Here is a 19,812-nt window from a genome sequence, read left to right on the forward strand (position 1 = left end):
ACACATACAATCAGGAACACACTTAATAAAAGCGTAAAGTGTAAGCCTAGGGATGTTCTCTGCGCTTGATAGGTTTAGCCGATAAAAGATAATGTTCAGATAGACGACGAATGCCGTGATGTCGCGCTTTTGACGCTGTTCGACTGGTCCCGTTGGCTGGTAGCGTTGCCTGTGCTTTGAATTACGACGAAACTAAGTGTAGAGATCGCTCGTCAACTATGCTGGCCTCATCCTCGTCTGGATTTCCAGAGGATGTTGGCGATTTCAAAAGTTAAACGTTACGAGAATAATTTGAAAAATAGTGGGATGGCAGCTGCTGTAATCAGACAGAAGCAGAATCTTTTACTCCCGATAATATATCTGCTGCATGCCGTGGCCGTGGCACTTGGGCGGCTGGTGTCAACCTTCACGCCTCACGCCAGCGCGCGCTCACCGAGCTTCACCTCATTCCGTCGGAGTGCTAGGAGCAGCGGCCGTCCTGGAGGAGCACACAAATTAGCGCGATTGGCTCAGAAGAAATTATGCTCAGTGCTATTAAAGGTGGACCTTTATTGGTCTTGACTATAGGCCGACCTCTAATTTTAAAAAGCTCTGCCGAGAAAGGAGAAAAAGGTAAATCTGGTAGTCAAGGTAGTCCCCGTGCAGCAGTCAATCGTGAGGGCAGTGAACATTGACTCAACTCTGGTTCGGACGCAGCTTAAGCGCAGTGTCACTTTCAAAGCACAAATCTATGAGTAGGTTTTCATAATATTTGTGGGAGGTTGTTTTCGCCATCTATGATATTATCTTCAGTTCAACTTTCATAAAACTTGGTAGACCTTTTATTGATGGACTTTAGTGGATATGTTTGCTGACATTAGAAAAATTATATTTACAAGCTAAATTAGCTATCTACTGTGAAAGGGGAAGGGAGAGGGGCTTTATGGCAAGTGAAGTGTTGCGCTATGCTTCAGCTTCATTTTCAACAATTTTTAAATATAAATTTTAAATAGAACCTACTCTTAGCTCAGCCTTATTTTTAAAAAAGACGGCTGTGTGCTCATTTTTCGTCCTAGTCATTCTTTCTGCAGAAGATAAGAAGTAATATGCTTCAGTATCAAAGAGGAACCCTTCATCATTATCAAATACCAACTCATTGAGCAATTCAAATGAATTTTAATTTTCAAGTGACCTGGTAACAGTTGGCACCTGCTCCAAAAGCGTCAGTGGCTGCTCCAGGCCAGCAGTTTGCCTGCTACAAAAGGTCAAATGCCGCTTCTATCACTGTGTTTGTCTCATGCACATGCAAGGCTGGACGGCCAGTTTTCCAGGGGACCTAAGACCGTGTCCCCCTTGCTTCAGACGTGAGCCTATTTGAGCACTGGGTCGTGGGAGACCAGACAGCAGCCAGAGTCCTCGACAGCTTGTCCAACCTGGCCATGCTTTACGGAGAGAGCTTCATCACCCTCCAGTACCTTCCTCATGTTGCAGACTTGGTGAGTGATTGCCAACTCTATGAGATCAGCTCAGTTTCCTGGAACACCACTGTGGAGTTGTTCCCGCTTCCCCCTGTAATGCCCATAGCCCCGAGGGTACTATCTAAAGGGCAACTCCGCCTCATTCTTGTTCTTGAAAAAAAAAAAAAAAAAATGCAGTCCTCTTCAGTATTGCCTAGAAAGACCGCACGTCAAATATTACGACCTAGTTCTATGCAAATATTTCATAAACTGTCCAGCAAACTTTGCAACTCGCCAAGTTGCCGAAATTGGCTGACTCGAGTGGGCGAATTGAGGTGCAACCAACAGCGTAGACAAGGCTACGGCGTAGGCGTAGCCAACATTGAGCTAAACGTCATCACCATTGCCCCTTTTTGCTTGTTTTTACTTCTCCGGGCAAGCGTAAAGGGTGACGTCAGCCACCTTTCTTCTCGGCGCTCAACGGTGTCCATGAGATTGGCATAACGCACCTGCGCAGTTCTTGGGAGCCATCCGGCCCGTTCGGCCGTCCCGCCATTACCACCGTCTCCCGCATCACAACTGCTGTCGTCGTCATCTCACCGTTTGTGATTATTGTCTCTCGGAGTTTCGTTCATGCTACGAACACTACCTGCGCAGACATATGCCGCAGTTGTGCAGACGTCGTCAAATGTGGACACCAAAACGTGGTGAAAAGTGCGGTGCAAATGACACTTGCACCTGGTACACCTCTGCCCCGATCCCGCCCATCATTGCGTAGAGGATCACGTGACATTTTGTACCACGTGATAGCCACGTCTTAGCGGCCTGAGGTCAATGTTGCCAGAGGTAGCTCAAGGTCCTGTTTTGATTTCTGCTCGTGTTTAAAATAAGGTTTAACAATATATATCAGATTTTTTGCGAGGCAAATGACGTAGTGTGTTTTCTTAGCGCTTTTGAGTGTGAAGACGCACTACCCTGAAATATTTGGAATTGAGCTGAGTTGCCTTTTATATAAATAAATAAATTCCACCGCATGTCACTTGTGAGAAGTTACATGCTCTGCATTGATTGTTGTCATTGTCGAGTTCCCTTCATCATGTTTCTGATGGCAACAGTCAGTTTTGGCAATGTTGTTTGGGATGATTATAAAAATTTTGTTTTATTAGTAACATGTTTCCAGTACTATGTTGCTGCCCAAATTCTCCTCGGCTTGTGTTCGAAAACAGTATTTTTACGTGAGTAATGCATTTACGGTAGATTCACAGCTGCTGATCTGGTATTTTTCGAAAATGCTTGCTGATTTATACAATCGTCTTAAGGCTCTGGCAGTACCACAGCTACAAAAAGTAGAGCACTGACCATTTCAAGGAACCTATAAAGTAACCATAGCGGTACATGTCGTATTACACCTGAGACTGCGGTGGAAGAAATCGGAAGAACTTTCAGTAGAAGGAACAGACACAGAGAACGTGAGACGTTCTCTGTGTCTGCTGCCACCAGCTCGCCTGTTCCAGACACAGAGAACGTCTCACATTCTCTGTGTCTGGATTAGCTACCACCAGCTCGCCTGCACTCTCACCGTCTTTTCACTCATAGCAGTGTGTTTCTATTCATCTGTAAGTGTCAATGATAGGGACATTTATTTTCAAACATGAGCAAACTTCATCATAAGACAATAATGGAATCAACCTGAAAAACTAAAACTTATTACTACATTAGTATTTTCACTATGTCAGCATCTAAAAGGCCTACTATATTAGCTTTGCAAGCATACCACAATTTTTCTTTACAGTAAAGGAACGGGATGGTACCATTAGGCTTGTACTGTCCTATTGCAAACATCTGAGGCACTGATGTACTAAGGTTGTGGATGTAGTAAAGTTAATTTCGTTTTGCAAATCCACTTCACTGTCAACGGGTTCAATGGTAGAAGGCATTTGATTACAGGCAACTGAGACACTGATGTACTAAAGCTGTGGATGTAGTAAAGTCTATGTATTTTGTTTTGCAAATTGACTTCACTGCAGTCAGGTTCCTTGGTAGAAGCAAAAAAAAATTTAAGTTGCATTTCTTATTGGTGTAATGGTTAGCAATAGTATATATATATTTTTTTTTTTTTCAGTTACGACTGTGCAAGAAACACCTAACAGACACTCTGGAAGCAGGACTGATTGGAGCTGTTACGCTTGTCAAGCACGTGCTGCCTTTTTTGTCAGACACAACACTCATGAGCCATTTGCAGGTTTGTTGCATGGTTCTTTAGGTTTCATTTTGCCTTCACTCTCTTCTGCTTTAACATAATGCTGTTTGTGTAATGTAACTTGTAAATGGCATCCAATTCCAAGGTCAACCGTCTTTTACCAAATGTCTACATTAGCAATGGCTATAAACGGCTGAAACTTAGATAGAGTGCAAGTTTGTCTGCTTTTTTCGTAGAGGTTGTGGTGATGTCAGAACGCTGAGCTCTAATTGGCTCTGGTTGGAAGGATAGTGGGTAACCCTTATGGCAGCTAACCATGCAGCTAGCATCGAGGTCTACCCACTATCTCCCCAATCGGAGCCAATAAGAACTTGTCGTTCTGACGTCACCGCAACGCGGCCCGCCCCCAGAGAGACCGCCCATCCCATTTTTTTGGCTAAATGTCTGTAACATAAACATTCCGAAACATCGCCCACCCCCCGATTCCCGTCAGACGTCATGCGATGTCCGACGGGAGTCGCATCAACCGGGCAATTTGCTGTACCGGCACATCTGACAAGCGAGGTCATAGAGGAATCCCGCATTTTTGTCTGCGATCTGTGCTCGTGATATAGACCGACACGCGGAGCGGCTCTGTTTACCAACACGGCCGGAAGGCCGCGCACGCGCGGTAGCTATGTGGGCAAAAGCGCCCCGGCCAACCCGGCTCTCCGTGTTTTCGCCATTGCGTTGTGTGGCGTGCGCTCGTTGTTGACGTTGTAGGGACGCTTCTAGCTTTATTTGTGCGTCGTGTTTCCTGGCAACGTATGTCGTATGCTATGCCTGAGCTCGCTACCCGAGCCTTAATGGCGGCGGTATCGGAACAAACTGTGCGTGGACGGCGTTGCCTACGAGGATCCGTACGCCGTAAACAAGGCCTGCTGAACTTCCAACGTGAAGTTGCTGCCACCGAAGTCGACGGCTCACGTCGTCGTTTATTTAGTTTTTTCGCCCAGCCAGTTCACGGCCGACACAGAGCAGGCGTACAAATCTCTCGAGGCCAACGATTACTTCGATTTCGTTTCCGCACCGCCGGCGGGATTAGCAGAATGTGGGTCTGCGGAAGTGTATTTATTAATTTAAAAATATACACAGCGTCTTCAAGTCAAGGTATGCTATTTTTCCTACTCTCATGACCACAAGGCATGACAAGCAGTAACGCTTTGTCCGTTCTGCAGTCTTGGTGGTAACACGTTACAGGGTCCATATCACAAGAGCGAATGACATTTTAGCGAACGGCGACATTTGAGCGAATGGTCGTTTTAGCGAATAACGGGGGCGCGCGTTAACCCATCCGTCGCGCTGCACTTTACGCCGCTTCGCAGCGACAGTCTGCGGCAACTCATTACAAAAATATGAACTCACTTGGCCCACCCGAAAACGCCGCTTCGCGGCGTCCTACTATTCGCTAAAGTGTCGTTCGATGAAACGTGGGCGTTCGCTAAAACGTCATTCGATCAAGCGAATGCCTCCCCACGTTACAAGGGCGTTACCAGAAACGCGTTACTTTTTTTCGGTAACGTAGCAACCTACTCGTCACTTTTCGACACAGTGACGGGTAACGTACTTACGTTACTATTTCAAGTAACGTAGTTTCGTTGCTCGTTACTACAATTACACTTCAATTTTTTCTGTGTTTTTAGGCGTCAAGCCATGTTTTTCTTTGCGTTTTTTCTCGTGAGTATTTAGGTGAAGCCGTAAAAAGAGATAAAGTAATTATGTTCAGTTTCTGCGTGAACATAATGTTTCTTGATATACATATGAGCTATGCATACCTGTATCGTCAAAACCGTAAAACGTGTTAAATCATAATTTAAAAAGTAACGCAGAAGTAACGTGCGTTACTTTTTATCGGTGGCGGTAACGCGTTTCTTTTATTTTAGGCAACGTAGCTCAGTAACGCGTACCTTTGATTTGCAAGTAACGAGTAACGTACTTCGGTACATTTTTTCGGTAACGCCTACAACACTGCCGTTCTGTCGCCGATCCCCTTCTGCTGGGCAGCACGGGCGTAGCGAGCCTCCGACGAGCGCTTGGCCGGTGCTTTGTGCGCGAACACCCTGAGAACAAAATCCGGGTGGTCTCGATCAGACGACGGTTTCCCTGCACATAACCAAGCCTCGGGATGGAGATAGAAATGGAAGCCGCACTTGCCTTCAAAAAAGTGCTTGCCGCACAAACGCGCGAAGCGAGAATAATTTTTGATCCACGGATATTATCCACCTTCTATGCCTTTCAGAGTCTGCCGGGAGCTTGTAGAAGCTCACTCCGCTACTTTTCTTGTACATTTCGGTGAGATTAACGGCAACACAGCCTCGCGGCATGCTGAAATGCTATGACGCCCATGCGAAACGTGCGCTCTTTTGCCCACACCTTCCCGGCTCCGGCGCGATCGCAGCGCCGCCGCAGCGCCGTGACGTCAAGCCCGCGTGTCGGTGTATAGTCTCCAGTAACACGCGAGTTGCTCCCGCATGTATGTTGCACCGTGCAATGCGAATCTGCTGCATCCGCAATCTGCGGTATCCGTTCCCATGAGATACGAGTTCTCAGTGGGTTTTCGCGGGTTCTTCACACTAAAATGCGAATCTGCTGCGTCTACAACTTGCGGTGTCCTTTACCGTGACACAGGGGTTCGTAGCGAATTCCCGTGTGTTTATTGCATTGTGAAACACTAATTTGCGGTGTCCGCGACCTGCGGTATCAGTTCCCATGTCACGTGGTTTGTAGCCAGTGCCAGGGTGTCTTACAGTGAAGCTGTCTATGGCTAAGTTCTGGCAGATTGTGTCCGGCGACAAACTGAGCTTAGACTAACAATTTTCAAACGCAACGATGTATGCCGCGCTTTATACTCCTCTCCACCGCCGCCGCCTCTTTCCCGAGTTGTGTATACTCCTCGCCACGCGCAGCGTCTCTCTCCCCCCTGACATTGCGCAATGCCGCGCACTCTCTAGCGGCCACCTTTGTGGCGCACTAGAGCCTGCGCTGTGATTGGCGTAGCTGCGCTATAATAAAACTTAATTGTCTCTACCAGAGCGCCAGCTTCGCTGAACTTCCCTGTTCATGGGGTGGAAGGGCTCTCAATATTGCAGCGGAGCTGTTAAAGGGGTAGGGAAACGAAATTCCAGCGCTCATTTTCTAGCTTGAACGTGTTGCATGTTGCACCCTAATCTCAAAAACACCAGTCTTCCGTTGAAAGGCACAAGAAAACTAATTTTAAAGCTAAACAAACGATTTTTCAATGTGCACCTGGTGGATGCATGCGGAGCCTATATGGGACGTAATCTAGCAACGGAGGAACCTGTTACGTAGTCATGACGTAGCAGATTTTTTCGAAGCAGCGCCGCTTTTTGGAATTTCAACACTTCCCTTCTTAGCTTTCCTCCTAGCTCAACTCACAAATCGCACATTGTAGCAGACGTTCCAAGAAGACTGAAAGGAAGGACTCCCCTCTTTCTCGGACCCTCGTTCGTGCAACCGGACACAGTCATTCTCCCCCTAGAAGATTAGCTTGCTGCTCGAAACTTGAACACAAGTTGCTTTCCCCACTCTGTTTAGCCCTGAGCTGACGGTGTTGTGGAAGCTACGTGCTCCTTGGGCCAGCCACACACTCGTCACCCCACGGGTACTTTGAACGGCTCGGTTGTAATGCGCTGACGCTATTCACACCACCCCAACGCTGACAACAGCACCAGGGGCAAAGCTCATAACCTCACCAGCCTTGCTACGCCACGAATGCGGGGAATCTTTTCTTTCTGTTTTTGTTTGCACCGGATATCCCATGACGCATCGCGCTCTCCGTTCGCTTCTCTTCAAGCGCTTGCTCGAGTGCACCGTTTGGAACGAAAAATATAGCCAATCGTTCAAAATACAAACGTGCGATTATCATTTACGGTTATTATCCCTCATGCTTGACTTATTTCCGAACGAAATCTGAATATTTCAATTTATGTTTCCGTACCCCTTTAAGGGCTAGGATCCCCAGGATCACGCCTACCAGCAAAGAAATTGTGACGCCGAACTCTGGACAGCTACTGCCATTTATGAGCGACTGCGGCAACCAGCGAACTGGTTGCTGCCGTCGCTCATAGATGGCGGCAACCTTTCTTCGGAGGAAGAAGAGCGGTTTGGAACGAGCGGCGATGTGCGCAGCAGCGCGATTGGTTTCGCAATCACTGCAAGGTTGCTGTCGCCTAGAGTTCTGTTGCGTCGAGTGCTTCAGATTCCCTTGCGAAAGAAGAGCAGGTCGCTCGCCTGGAAAGCTACCGCCGAGAACAGAAGCTACAGCTCCGCTGCTCTTCCTTCTTCACCAAAGTGGAAAGGCTGAAAGTTTTTATTATTAATTTCTGATAGTTTTGTTGTGGCAGCCACATGTTTTTCACCATTTATCTCTATTTTGGTTGGGCGTTCTTTTGGAACTTTACGGTATCCCTTTAAAATTGATTCTGTACTTCTGCGACTGACAAATGTTTATCGGTGCGTTTCAGTCAAAACCAGAAAGTCTATGATCTACCTATAATTATGGTTTCGTGTTTTCGGATAAATCGTTAAAAACAAATCGAAAAGACACTCGCCGGTAAATTTTCCGTCAATTCAGATTTATCCGAAAAACTAAGAATTTCGAGGTCAGAATGACAAAATAAAAAACAAAACAGATGGTGTTTTACAAATAAACTTAATTAAATCACAGGGCCAGTGGTCCCAAAAAAAGGCCACTTAAGTTTGCTTCGAAATCTCGTACTAACAAAAGAGGTTTGCCTCTTAGCTCGTCAAGGCTCCTTCGAAACAATGGGTTATGGTACCCAAATTTAACCTAATTTGCTTTTGAATTTAAAAAAAATTGGGAACACGGTAAAATAAACTCAGAATTTCAGAAAACTGGGAATCTAACAAAAATAAACCTCGATAAACCCCGAGTTTGTTCGCAAAAAAGAAACCCCGAAAAACACCTTCCAAATTTCACGAGAAATAAACTCCGAAAACACGGAATCCCACTTGCAACGTATCCTAGGTTAAAAGGCGTCCTTCAAGGTGCACGACGGTTCTCGCAGGAAGTGGTTCTGAAGAACATCCTGTACCCGCTGGTCCAGCTCTCGTCTTCCCTGCACCACTGCTTCCCGGGCGGCACCACCAGCCGGGCCGTGCTCACCCGCAAGATCGCCGACACGCTGTACCTGGTGGGGCTGCGCATCGGCTTCCAGATGTCGCGGCGCCACCTGTCGGACCTGCTCCGGCGCTTCTTCGCCTCCTTCGATCGAGCCTTCCACACGGGGCCCCTCAGCCAGGTGGAGCACCTGACGCCCCTTGTCATTCACGTGGACAAAGGTGGGGAGGGCCCGCTGAATTTCGTGGATTTCTAAACCACGGTGTGAGATGCTATTTAGGCAAAGACACGCGGCACATATGGCAAACGTTGTGACGCGATCGACCAGGTGAGGTTCCGTCGGCGCACACCCAGACGGTGCAATTGAGAAAAAGAGAAACAAACCAAATTCACAGTCACAGCGATGGCTCCGACACGTCACGGTGAAGTCGTTGGGCATCGGTGTCGCGTTCACGCACCATGGGGTCTTGACGGCCAGGTCTCCATAGGCTTCGTTCTCACTCGCACGCACCTCGCAGTTCTCCCTGCGCCGGACGGCAAGACACTTCAGCGTTGCCACCAGCGCGTCTTTTGGCGCCTCGCGAGAAGCGCGACGCTAGCACGCAGCGATGTCGAGACACCCGCGTCTGTCGCTTTGCGCCATACTCTCGTCGCATTTTAGCGCATTTGCCGCCTGGGGCGGCTCAGGTATCCACTAATGACGACGTAATGTGGAGGCCTGTCCTCTAGGTGGTATCAGACAAATGGATATGGCTGAACCCTTTTGATGGGGCGGCGGCTCATGCCACCCAGCCGAAGCTTTTAATTTCGACAATTAGCTCCGATTAAATTTGAGATTATATAAGGAATGACAGAAAATTTCCTATCGCAATATCGCAGCAACTGGGCCATCTAGTGGGCACTGCACGAAACTCGTATGCGCGTGCTTCTGCCGTAAATACCATATGGGAAAAGGATGGTCAAACCTGTGCCGTAGCTCGGAGGTCACACACCCACTTCACATGCAGCGGATCTGGGATCAAATCTCGAAAGCGGCGGACAATCTTTTAATGCGAAAGCATTAACTGGTCCCATGGAGCGAGCCGACGTCATCAGCTTTGAAGCCGCACCAAATGGCACCTTAAATCTTTTCTCCAAGTGAAGCCAGCTCCCAGCTATGAAATCACGCGAAAAGCCTAGCCAAACGGCACCTAGTTTCCCTGATCCCAAAGAAGCGGAGTAAAACTGATGGATTCTGGCTTTAATCCCATTGGCCGCCACGTGTAAGTTTCAATGACTGCCACCCCACGGCACTGCGTGTCCGCGAGGCAGCGGCTCCACCGCTCCACGTCCAAGGTCAGCGCGCCGAGAGCAGCCTGTGCGCTCGACCGTCGACGCAAGTACTCCGCAGACGGAAGAAGGGAGTGGAAGAGCGGCGTGCATGCTTTCGCATTCACAACTCATAAGAAGTGCTTAGGTGTACCTCGAGCCTTTTTTCAAGCAGTTAGCAATATGAGGACGGACGCCCTTTGTTTTACTATGACTTTATGGACACAAACAGCGCTAAGGATGAGGACTAATTGAAGAAGGGGACAGGACGGATGCTGCCCTCTTCTCATTTTCAAGTGGACAGCATCCGTCCTGTCCACTTCTGCTACTCCTCATCCTTAGCGCTGTTTGTGTCCATAATGTTTAAAAGGTGACACAACCTTCAACTGTCAACTTTTGAACCAGTCGCTCAATATTGATGAAATTCAAAGGGTCTATTCATCTCGTTGCCTAAATGCACTCTCTGACCTTTCATCTCTGTGGGACAATTTCCCAATAGGCTACATGGGGACGTATACAGTTATTAATGTAAGTCGCCTCACTTGGCAAGGAAAACTATAACTTAAAAATTGCTGCAAAATATTGACCATTTCTAAGCTTCAGCTGTAACTAGAACATATGGGCGGTGCAGCTATCTAATTTTTACCCTGAAATCTGTGCTTTAATTAATTTTTTGTGCAAAATGACAATTTGAAATGCATTCCACATAATGGGGCATTTTCTCCTCATCAAAACCCCTTCTTTTTGGCAATGAGAACTTCATTTAAATAGAAAGATAAATATCTAGCCACGTTCCTCGTTAAAATTTAGTTCAGAAACATCCACAGCAAAAAAGTGAAACCGAGAAAAACCCATTGGAAGTTTCCACACCACTACATTTGATTTTACTGGTACTGGTGGCAACTAAAAGGCACCAAGAGCATAGGTGGTGCTTTCTGCTTACGCCCGATCTCCTGCATGGCCTTGCTGAGTGAGTCCGAGCTTAAAACGCTTTCTTCTAGTGTCATTTTGTTGCGACATGATTATGAAACGACTGAGGAATTGGATATGCTCGCAATACACGAACCACCATCAGCAATTATGGGCGGGGCAAGCACCATCGAAATACTACAAAGCGGACAAACCCATGTGACTTTCTATAAACGAATGTTGGTTTTAGTTAGTTTTCTGTTCAATCAGGGTGGGCTTTTCGAACTTTGGCATGCGCATAGCCTCTTCCATGGGAAGCTGGACTCTTATGGCGTTCTAGCCCGAATAGTGTTTACTCTCGAACATATATGTTTAAGGTACTGAAACTGTGAAAAAATGCTCTTTCCAACGAGAGTATGATGATCATTCTGGAGTGTACCGGTGCGGAGCTACAGCTGTTAGAAAATAGGAAACATAGAAGTTTCACATTTCCAAAACATACGATTTTGCAGCGTCGGCTTACCAAAAATGTTTTATTTCTCCATAAATATTTCAGATATTGCAGTGAAAATTCGCAGGAGTGTTTACTGTTGGTTGTTGAACCACAATAAATAAAAATGAAACAAGAAGTTTTTTTGTTTTTTTTTAAAGAATTGCAAATTTAAGGTGGCCAACTAGCCCAACAGTTCATTTTTTTACAGGTCCTAGTATGACAACTACAACATCATCATCAACAACTACAACTGCAGTGACAACAGACGTCATTTCCAGTAGTGGGAAGAATCCATAACAGCTATTGCAGTAAAACAAAGAAGTGTCTCATTCCCATGGCACCCGAACGCTCACGCTTTCCGCTCAACACATCTTCTCTGACTTCGACGAAAACTGGCTTGAACACCGTGCCAGAGATCTCCCCGCTTCAACGCGTTCATAAAATTGTTCTTGTTGCCGTTGGGGCACAAAACTAGAGTCAGTGATGAAGCTGCGTCTAAGCAACATGTGCTGTGTAAGTGCCAAGTTCTACATGATGCGATACACTCAGAAAACAACTTTAAAACTAAGCAGGTCTCCCACAAGAAAGTGTGGGAAACCGAGCCCGCGAGAGGCTACTACTAGCCGCTTATCGAACAGTTTTTGTTGGTGCTGCTTTCAACCTAGGCGGGGAGAAGAGTTTTTCTGGCAGCTGCGACGCACGCGTACCTATGTCCATATCTTACATAGGCGCGTGTGCACGCACGCCTATGTATATCTTGCACCGTGGTCTTGACACAGCTGAAATGAGCTGTAGATGTCTTGGGTCACACGAGACATTTATAAAATGTCTTTTCTAGATGTATAAAAGGCAAATTTTCTAGACATATAGAAGGCCTACTTTCTACATATCTAGAAAACATTGTTTCTAGACGTTCCGCCATTTTGTTGCCATATGCAGCCGAGGCCATGCAGCAGTCCATGGACGACTACTTGTGCATCAAGAAAGACAGCGCGAGCCAGGAGTACAAGATTGGGACGCCGGTCAAGATGTCCTCAGTTTTGCCCCTGCAAGGCTCTCCCCCTTACCCGTGTTCCCCTCCTCTCGAGAACAAGGGTAAGCATCTTAGTGGCGCGGCTTCCTTCGACTTTGTGTCCTATAAATATACATGATTATAGCTATACATGATATAGACATGATTATGTCTATAGCTATACATGATTATAGACATGACAGAGTGGCAACAACAGGGCCTGTCTTTCTCCCTGTCTCTCTGTGACTATCGTCGGTTGAATTGACTCATCCGACAGCCTGGTCGGTTTAAGTGCGAGTCAGTAATGGTTACATAATCGCTTATTCAATCGACGAGCAAGATTAATCGGTTGAATATGCATCAGGTCAATTGAATGGTCAGTTTGGGTCGGCTGATTGATTTATTTGGTTTGGATGAACTTCGTTGGTCATGCAGACTTTGGTTGGACTGTATTTTTTTGCTGGATTTTGCTGGAAAACCTTGTAATGTGTGGTTTTCTTGCTCAATAATTTGACAGAAGTGTCCAGGAATGACTTATTCTGTGGCATAAGGTAGGGATGTTGTGCTGTACCATATTTTTTTTGGACTTAAAAAAAACCCGCAACGCCAAGTAGACATCGTTCCACAATCAAAATTTTATTGTCAAGAAGAGTTTCTTTTTGTCGAGAAGTTCAGATTTATGCAGCCCATATTGCAGAGTTGTGATTCCAGTAACCATTTTCTTTTTGTGTTTTTTTATTTGCATAATAAGATTTCCATTGATCTGAAGTGGATGCTGGCCTATCTACCGTAAAATCCCGTAAAAACGCCCACCCAAAATGAAGAGATAAATGGTGAAAAACATGGGGTGGGCTATCTTTACGGATGCCACAGCAAAACTGTATCAAAAATTAATGATAAGCGCCGGGGCACCCGCTACAAACCAAGTGACGCGGGGACTGATACCGCAAATCGCGGACATGGCAAATTCGCGTTTCACAATGCGATAAACACGCGGGAGTTCGCTACAAACTCCTGTGTCACGGGAAAGGATACCGCAAGTGGCCGACGCAGCAGATTCGCGTTTCACGGTGCGGAGGAGTCGCGGGAACCCGCCGAGAACTCGCATCTTACGGGAAGGGATACCGCAGATCGCATACGCAGCAGATTCAAGTTTCATGATGCAATAAAGACGCGGGAACCCGCTACAATCTTGCCTGTCACGGAAACCGATATCGCGCGCGCAGATCGCGGACAAAAGCACGGGAATACGCTACGAACTCGCATGTCACTGAAACAAATAGCGCAGATCGCGGACGCAACAGAATCGCATTTCACGATGCAATATACACGCAGGAACAACTCGCGCGTGTTACTGCTTAGAATCGATATCGCGCGCGCAGATCGCGGACGAAAACACGGGAATCCGCTACGAACTCGGGAACGGATACCGCAAATCGTAAGCGCAGCAGATTCGCATTTCACGATGCAATATACACGCGGCAACAACTAGCGTGTTACGCGAGCCGATATCGCGCGCAGATCGCGGACAAAAACGCGGGAACCAGCTATGAACTCGCTTGTCGACACACCGGTACCGCCGATCGCGCCTTTGATGCGCGATTCCCGTCGGACATCGCTTGACGTCCACCGGAAATCGGAGGGTGGGCGATGTTTCGGAATTTTTATGTTACAGATGTTTAGCCAGGTAAACGGGATGGGCGATCTCTCGGGGGAGGGCGCCCTTACGGGATTTTACGGTAGGTACCCGAAGCAGACCTAGATACGACTAATCAAATTTACTAGTAAACTTTGCTATTTTTAACCATGTTCCTCAAATGTTGGATAGTGTTCTACAAAGACATTGTTTTGCTGGTAGTTCATCCCGCTTTCTGTTTGGTTCCAACAGACCCCAACAGAATTTATGAGCGAGCTCTCAAAGAGATCAAGCAGGTGTTTACTGCGGAGCTAGCCTTCACGACTTACGTTCCCCTGTGCAAGTTGGCTGGAGGGTAAGCTCAGCTTTGCTCGTCTCTTAAATGTTGTCTGCATTTACAGATGGTAGAATGATGTAGTATCTATGAATGTACACCATCTTTGTAACGTTTAGGAATCAATACCTTGAAACGAGTGACCATAAGAAACTACCATAAAGTAGCGACCATGCATACCAGTGGTCTTAAACTCATTTGAGTGTGGGGGCCAGATAGCCAATACCGGAAAGTTTGAGGGCCAACGTAAGACGGGTGGGGGGGGTTGAAGATTTTAGTGAGAACAGACCTCGTAAACTCGCAGTTTCGCCAGTGAAATTTTTAAATTTGATTTGTTTATATGACAACTTTGGGCCCTGACCTGATGGGATAACAAAAATTAAGATTGCACTGCCCCGCCAACTTCTGGCATTTTCAGAAGAACAAAAGAGCAAGTACCTAATCTATCGTTCCCAGCTCAACATGTCTTTAAAAACAATAATTTAATCTGGCAGTTCTTGAATTCCTAACAATTTTTATTATAACACTCTGAACAAATACTCGTCTTTTAATTGTGATATTTTTTTGAAGGTGAAAATGCCGAGCTCATAATATATCTTTGGCACTCGCTCCTGTTAAGTGAGAGTTTGCGCAGCCGAGATGTATCCTTCAACGAATAGCTCGAGGTTGCAGACAAGTAGTGGAATTGTTGTGCATTACAAAAAAGCTTGGCAGCAAGGAATAAAGCGAAACAAAGGGCAAATGAACACATATAAGTATAAACTATGTGAAGAGGTGAAAAGAGCGGAGCTTCTTTCCGGGCGAAAATGAATCAACGAGATGTGATCACTACGGCATATGTCATTTCTAGCGCTCCAGACATGGAAACTGGGACTCGCAGCCGGTTGCCTGCGGGCCGCTTCTCAGCGAGTCGCGGGCCGCATGCGGCCCGCGGGTCGCGTGTTTGAGACCCCTGATGTATACCATGCCATAATAACCGCTTACCTGCTTCTGATACTTCTGAAAACAAGATATGGAAAATTGCTAGCCAATTGTGTTGCATGCATGAAATTTCTAGCATCACAAAGGTTTAGCGATACTCCGAGTTTCCAGACGCCAGACGCCTCCATTCACGGTGCTCTTCATTAGATACTTTAACGCATACCATGTGTGCACTTGAGTTGTTCCTAGAATGAAGCAGTACTACCGCTAATCGGGCTGATGAACTTGGCGATCTTCCAGAGCCTTTCACAGTCGCAAGCTCCTCTGCCTCAGTGTGCACAGGTTTTCAAAGTCTTTCTCGCCTAAACCCCTCTTCCTCGCTTACCCCTCTGGTCACATGACCTACCCGTTAACCAATCAGCATCAAGCACTTCACTCCTCCTCTCTCACCCCTCAACCAATCAGTGTCGAGCCTCGCAGCCACGCTTTTATCTGGCTTTCACGAAATGCCAAACACCTTGCCAAAGGATGTTTTAGATTAAAATAAGCAAATGACGTACCAAGTGTTCACCCCAGACTTAGCCCACTTAGCTGACTGAGACGCTCTTCTGTGTTAGCTGTTTCTCCGAGCACACCTGTGCAAATCGGCAAAGCCCGCCCTTCCCTACTTTGTACGCCTTCCTGACAAGCGCTCATGCCCTAGTTTTTCAAGATCATCATAATTTTAGTGCACACTTGATTAGGGTTACCAACCGTCCCGACTTTTCATTAAGCGTCCCGAGTCTCGCATCGTCCCTGTCGGGAAAGCTATGTGTCCCGTATTAGGTCCAGACCGTTCAGCTAAAAGTTTTAACGGATATCCAATGCACGCCCAGCAATGCGCGTCTCGCTGCGAAGCACAAATCGCACGAAGCAATGCTGCATTGGCTATAGCGTTGTTTCTGAGAGGCTTTAGTCACTTTAGCATGCAAGACATGGCAAGCCAGAAATCGGGGCGACACTGGTGCCGGGCAGCGCTCGTTATCATGATCATCGTTTGTATAAACCCCTTTGTGTTTCCCTTCTCCTCACTCGCACTGCCCCCCCCCTTCTCTTCCAATTGAGCAGAAATTTCGGTGATGTTGCGTCGTGCTATAATGTGGCATTTCAGTTTTTTTTCGTGTCGCACATTGATTGTTACATGTGTGCTACGTGCCTACGCACAAACAGTTCGTAGGCATGTAGCACACACCTTAAAGGTGGTCAGGTCGTGTCTGGGTAGGACGATTGAATAACCTTATGGCAAGCTGCTGGCAAAGACACCGGTTCTCACGTAAATCACAACCGATCACACACAGAACAGCTAGCACCAAACAGGTCCTTGCGGACACACTGTCCAAATTGCTTGGTCGCACAAGCACGTCCATGCTTTGCTCGGTCACATTCTCTTTGCGCTGCTGCACATTGATGCACACAATGATCTTGAAGCTGAATATGTCCCATCCTAACAGCTGGGGTGAGACCATCGGCGCCCACTCATCAACGATGTTCTCTCTCACGGGCGTGTTTATGCCGTCGAGCAGTCGCTGCTTACTTTGGCGCATGCTTTGGCCGCCCCATTCTTGCGCGCAAAGGCTTAGAACGCCGAGGGATCGGGCGTCCTGAGGTGAGAAAGAACAAGTGGCGAGGGCGATCACACAACTCCTAGCGCAATCGCGATTAGCCAAACACGCTGTGCCTCAACTGCAACTATTATCAGTAAAAGTGCAAGGGCATCACTGTTGCACTCGGCGCCAAAGCCACCTGCAATCAACACGTGCGTGCTCCGTTTGTTTTCACAAACACGACACTCGCCCATGATAAGAAGCCCAATACAGCCAACACTGTAAAATCTTTTGCAGGATTTACATGGAGGAGACACTGACCAACAACGACCTCATCCTCGAACTGTGTGCCGCTCACGACGCTCGTCTCACTTCTGGTGACTCTGGTGGCGATGCTCCGGGTGGAGGGGGAGGTTTCAAGAAGACTCACTACCGCCTTCCTTCTGCCGGTGCGTGCTGTCTGCTCACCAACTGTTCATTATAGCTGTGTCCTCAGTGGGCTTCTGCGGCTGCTGTTGGTTAACACCAGTCATTCTAGTGACACAGCCGATAGGTGAACTTACCAACAGCTCGAGCTGCGAGCTCATGCCTTCGGAGTCGTTCAAGCGACAGACAATCGGTGAATTTCTAACAGCTGGAGCTATTGATCGCCTATTGATTGGAGGTATTGTAGACATAATAAGGGTCAGTTTTGACTTCTCCATAGCAGGATCACTTTTTGACAGGCCTTCATTTCATCGGTATATTTTTAATGCGAGAGCATTAAACGGCACCTGAATTCCCATTGGCTGAGCGAAAAGGCACCTAAATTCCCATTGGCTACCACGCATCATGTGACTCCATAGCAATGGCGTCAACGTTGCTAAGGAGCCCGCCGAACTGCTGGCGGCGCAGCGGGAGGGGGAACCGGGTATGCGCTGGCCTGACGTTAAAGGGACACTGACACCCCCCAAAATGTTTTTTTCATTTTTTGCCAGGGGCTTTATTATGGTGTCGGAGGACTACCCAATTAATATTTTGCAACAGAGTAGCGTATTTTTTTAATAAAGCCGAAAGACGCAACTGCTCGAAACCGAAACCCGACGGAGGTCGGAGAAGTGGAGAGAAGAGAGTGAGTGGCGGAAGTCACGTGGCTACACCCGACCGTGCGTTTTTTTTTCTTTCTCTTTTTCGTAGCAGACGACACGACATGCGGCGCGTGATGCGGCGTGCGGGAACTGCTCGCCGGGCGATTCTTTTGCAGTTATGTTTATTCCGCTCGTTTTTCTGTACTCCAAGATGAGTTGTTTTGTACATTGAGGAGTCGGAGATGAGTAGGGAGTGCCCGTGGTGAATTTCCATGATCGGCTCCGAAAAGAATACACCCAAGATGTTGCATGAAGAGCTGGCTCACATGTCCTGCGTCCGAAAAAAAGTGGCATTGTGCGACAGAGTTTCCGAAAGATCAACGGGATCAGGACCATTGGCTGGCTGCAATTCCTGTAGAACATATACGGGCACCTCGGAAAGCGGACGCTACCCGATTTATATGCTCCTTGCATTTTGTGGAAAGTGATTACATTGAGTTCGCAGGTGTCAAAAAGGAAATCACATACCATTTAATTCAGCGAAGTATCGTCTGTAACATTTGTTTGTTATTTTTTGTTTGTTTCTTCAGTGATGATTGTAAAAAAAAGAAAAAAGATATGTAAACATCGGGAAATGTTTTAAAAAAAATAAAGTTTCACGGGGGATCGAACCCGGTTCTACCGCGTGTGAACCGGACGTCTTTCCCACTGCGCTACTGGAGGATCTCTTTTCTGGTGGATCTCTTTCCTTTGTAATAATTCAGCCGGTAAACTAAGTTGGAAAGTTTGCTGTCGATTTTTCTCTAGCAAAAGCACTCCCGAGTCGAAGTCGGGAAGCACCTCGCTTTGGGGACATTCGCACCTAGTAAAGAAATCGTACGCGTGCATATTCAACTCGAAGTAGACACGTCGTGCTTGACGTTTGCGCGAGCGATGTCTTCAGCCACGAGAAGGGAGCGACGGCTCGGCGACGTCTTCGTGCAAATCGGCTTGGTGGCCGGGCGTGTCGTACGGGATGAATACCAATTCTTTTGATCAGTCCCAAATTTCTCTTTTAAAGGTAGACAGAATTTGCCGATACCGCGAACGACAGTTCTGAACTAGAGGTCCCACGCCCGTCGTCCGCTGCCATCGCCGTCCCCGCGAGTCCCACGATACGCGAAACGACGAACGCACAGAATGCTTCCGGTTGTCTGTGGAACTTTTTTTTTTTTCAATCAACGTATTTAGAGCTTTTTAGAAGCCACAAAAAATGGGTTTCATATTTTTTTCTATTTTTAATATTGAGTGTGTGCCTTCAGTGACCCACGACTTTGATTAAATTTGGCGGTCGCATCGATACCTTAGAAAACGGCCTGTGACCTCGAAAAAGAGAGTGAGCGAGACTCGAACCGGCCAGTTCTTGATCGGCGGTTTTCGGGCGGAAAGAAACCGAATTTGGAGCCGCAAATTCTGTTCTGGGTAGTTGAGCTCTCATATGACACGTACAACTAAAAACCTCGGCGAGCATAAATACCCTGTCAGTGTCCCTTTAAGCCTAACATTATGCTTTGAGGTCTAACGTCGTCAACCGGTACCGGTAGCTGTTTAACGTGACGGGGGCGCTGCCCTGACGTTAGGCCTAACGCTATGCAAGTGCTTAGGTGTCCTGCGGCACATTGCAGCTCTTGTGTTTAGTATATTTAGCTCTCTACTATTACTATATAACAGACTTCACTAAAATAATTTTGCGTCATTGCTTATGCTGGCACAGGTTATCCTTATGTGCATATC

General features: G+C 47.1%; 1 protein-coding gene across 1 annotated transcript in view; it reads left to right on the forward strand.

Moving 5' to 3' along the window:
• The window catches only part of LOC8053530 (WD repeat-containing protein 81), a 79,263-nt gene that overhangs the window by 37,154 nt on the left and 22,297 nt on the right, over nt 1–19,812 (forward strand). Inside the window, exons 22-27 of the mRNA XM_040215607.3 lie at nt 1,342–1,475; nt 3,559–3,678; nt 8,724–8,997; nt 12,426–12,581; nt 14,387–14,489; nt 17,270–17,421. Coding sequence (XP_040071541.2) covers nt 1,342–1,475; nt 3,559–3,678; nt 8,724–8,997; nt 12,426–12,581; nt 14,387–14,489; nt 17,270–17,421 — 939 coding nt within the window. The remainder of the gene's footprint in view (nt 1–1,341; nt 1,476–3,558; nt 3,679–8,723; nt 8,998–12,425; nt 12,582–14,386; nt 14,490–17,269; nt 17,422–19,812) is intronic.

The sequence above is a fragment of the Ixodes scapularis genome, unplaced genomic scaffold (genome assembly GCF_016920785.2).
Source record: "Ixodes scapularis isolate PalLabHiFi unplaced genomic scaffold, ASM1692078v2 PGA_scaffold4__175_contigs__length_147842914, whole genome shotgun sequence".
In the NCBI taxonomy this organism is placed as follows: Eukaryota; Metazoa; Arthropoda; class Arachnida; order Ixodida; family Ixodidae; genus Ixodes; species Ixodes scapularis.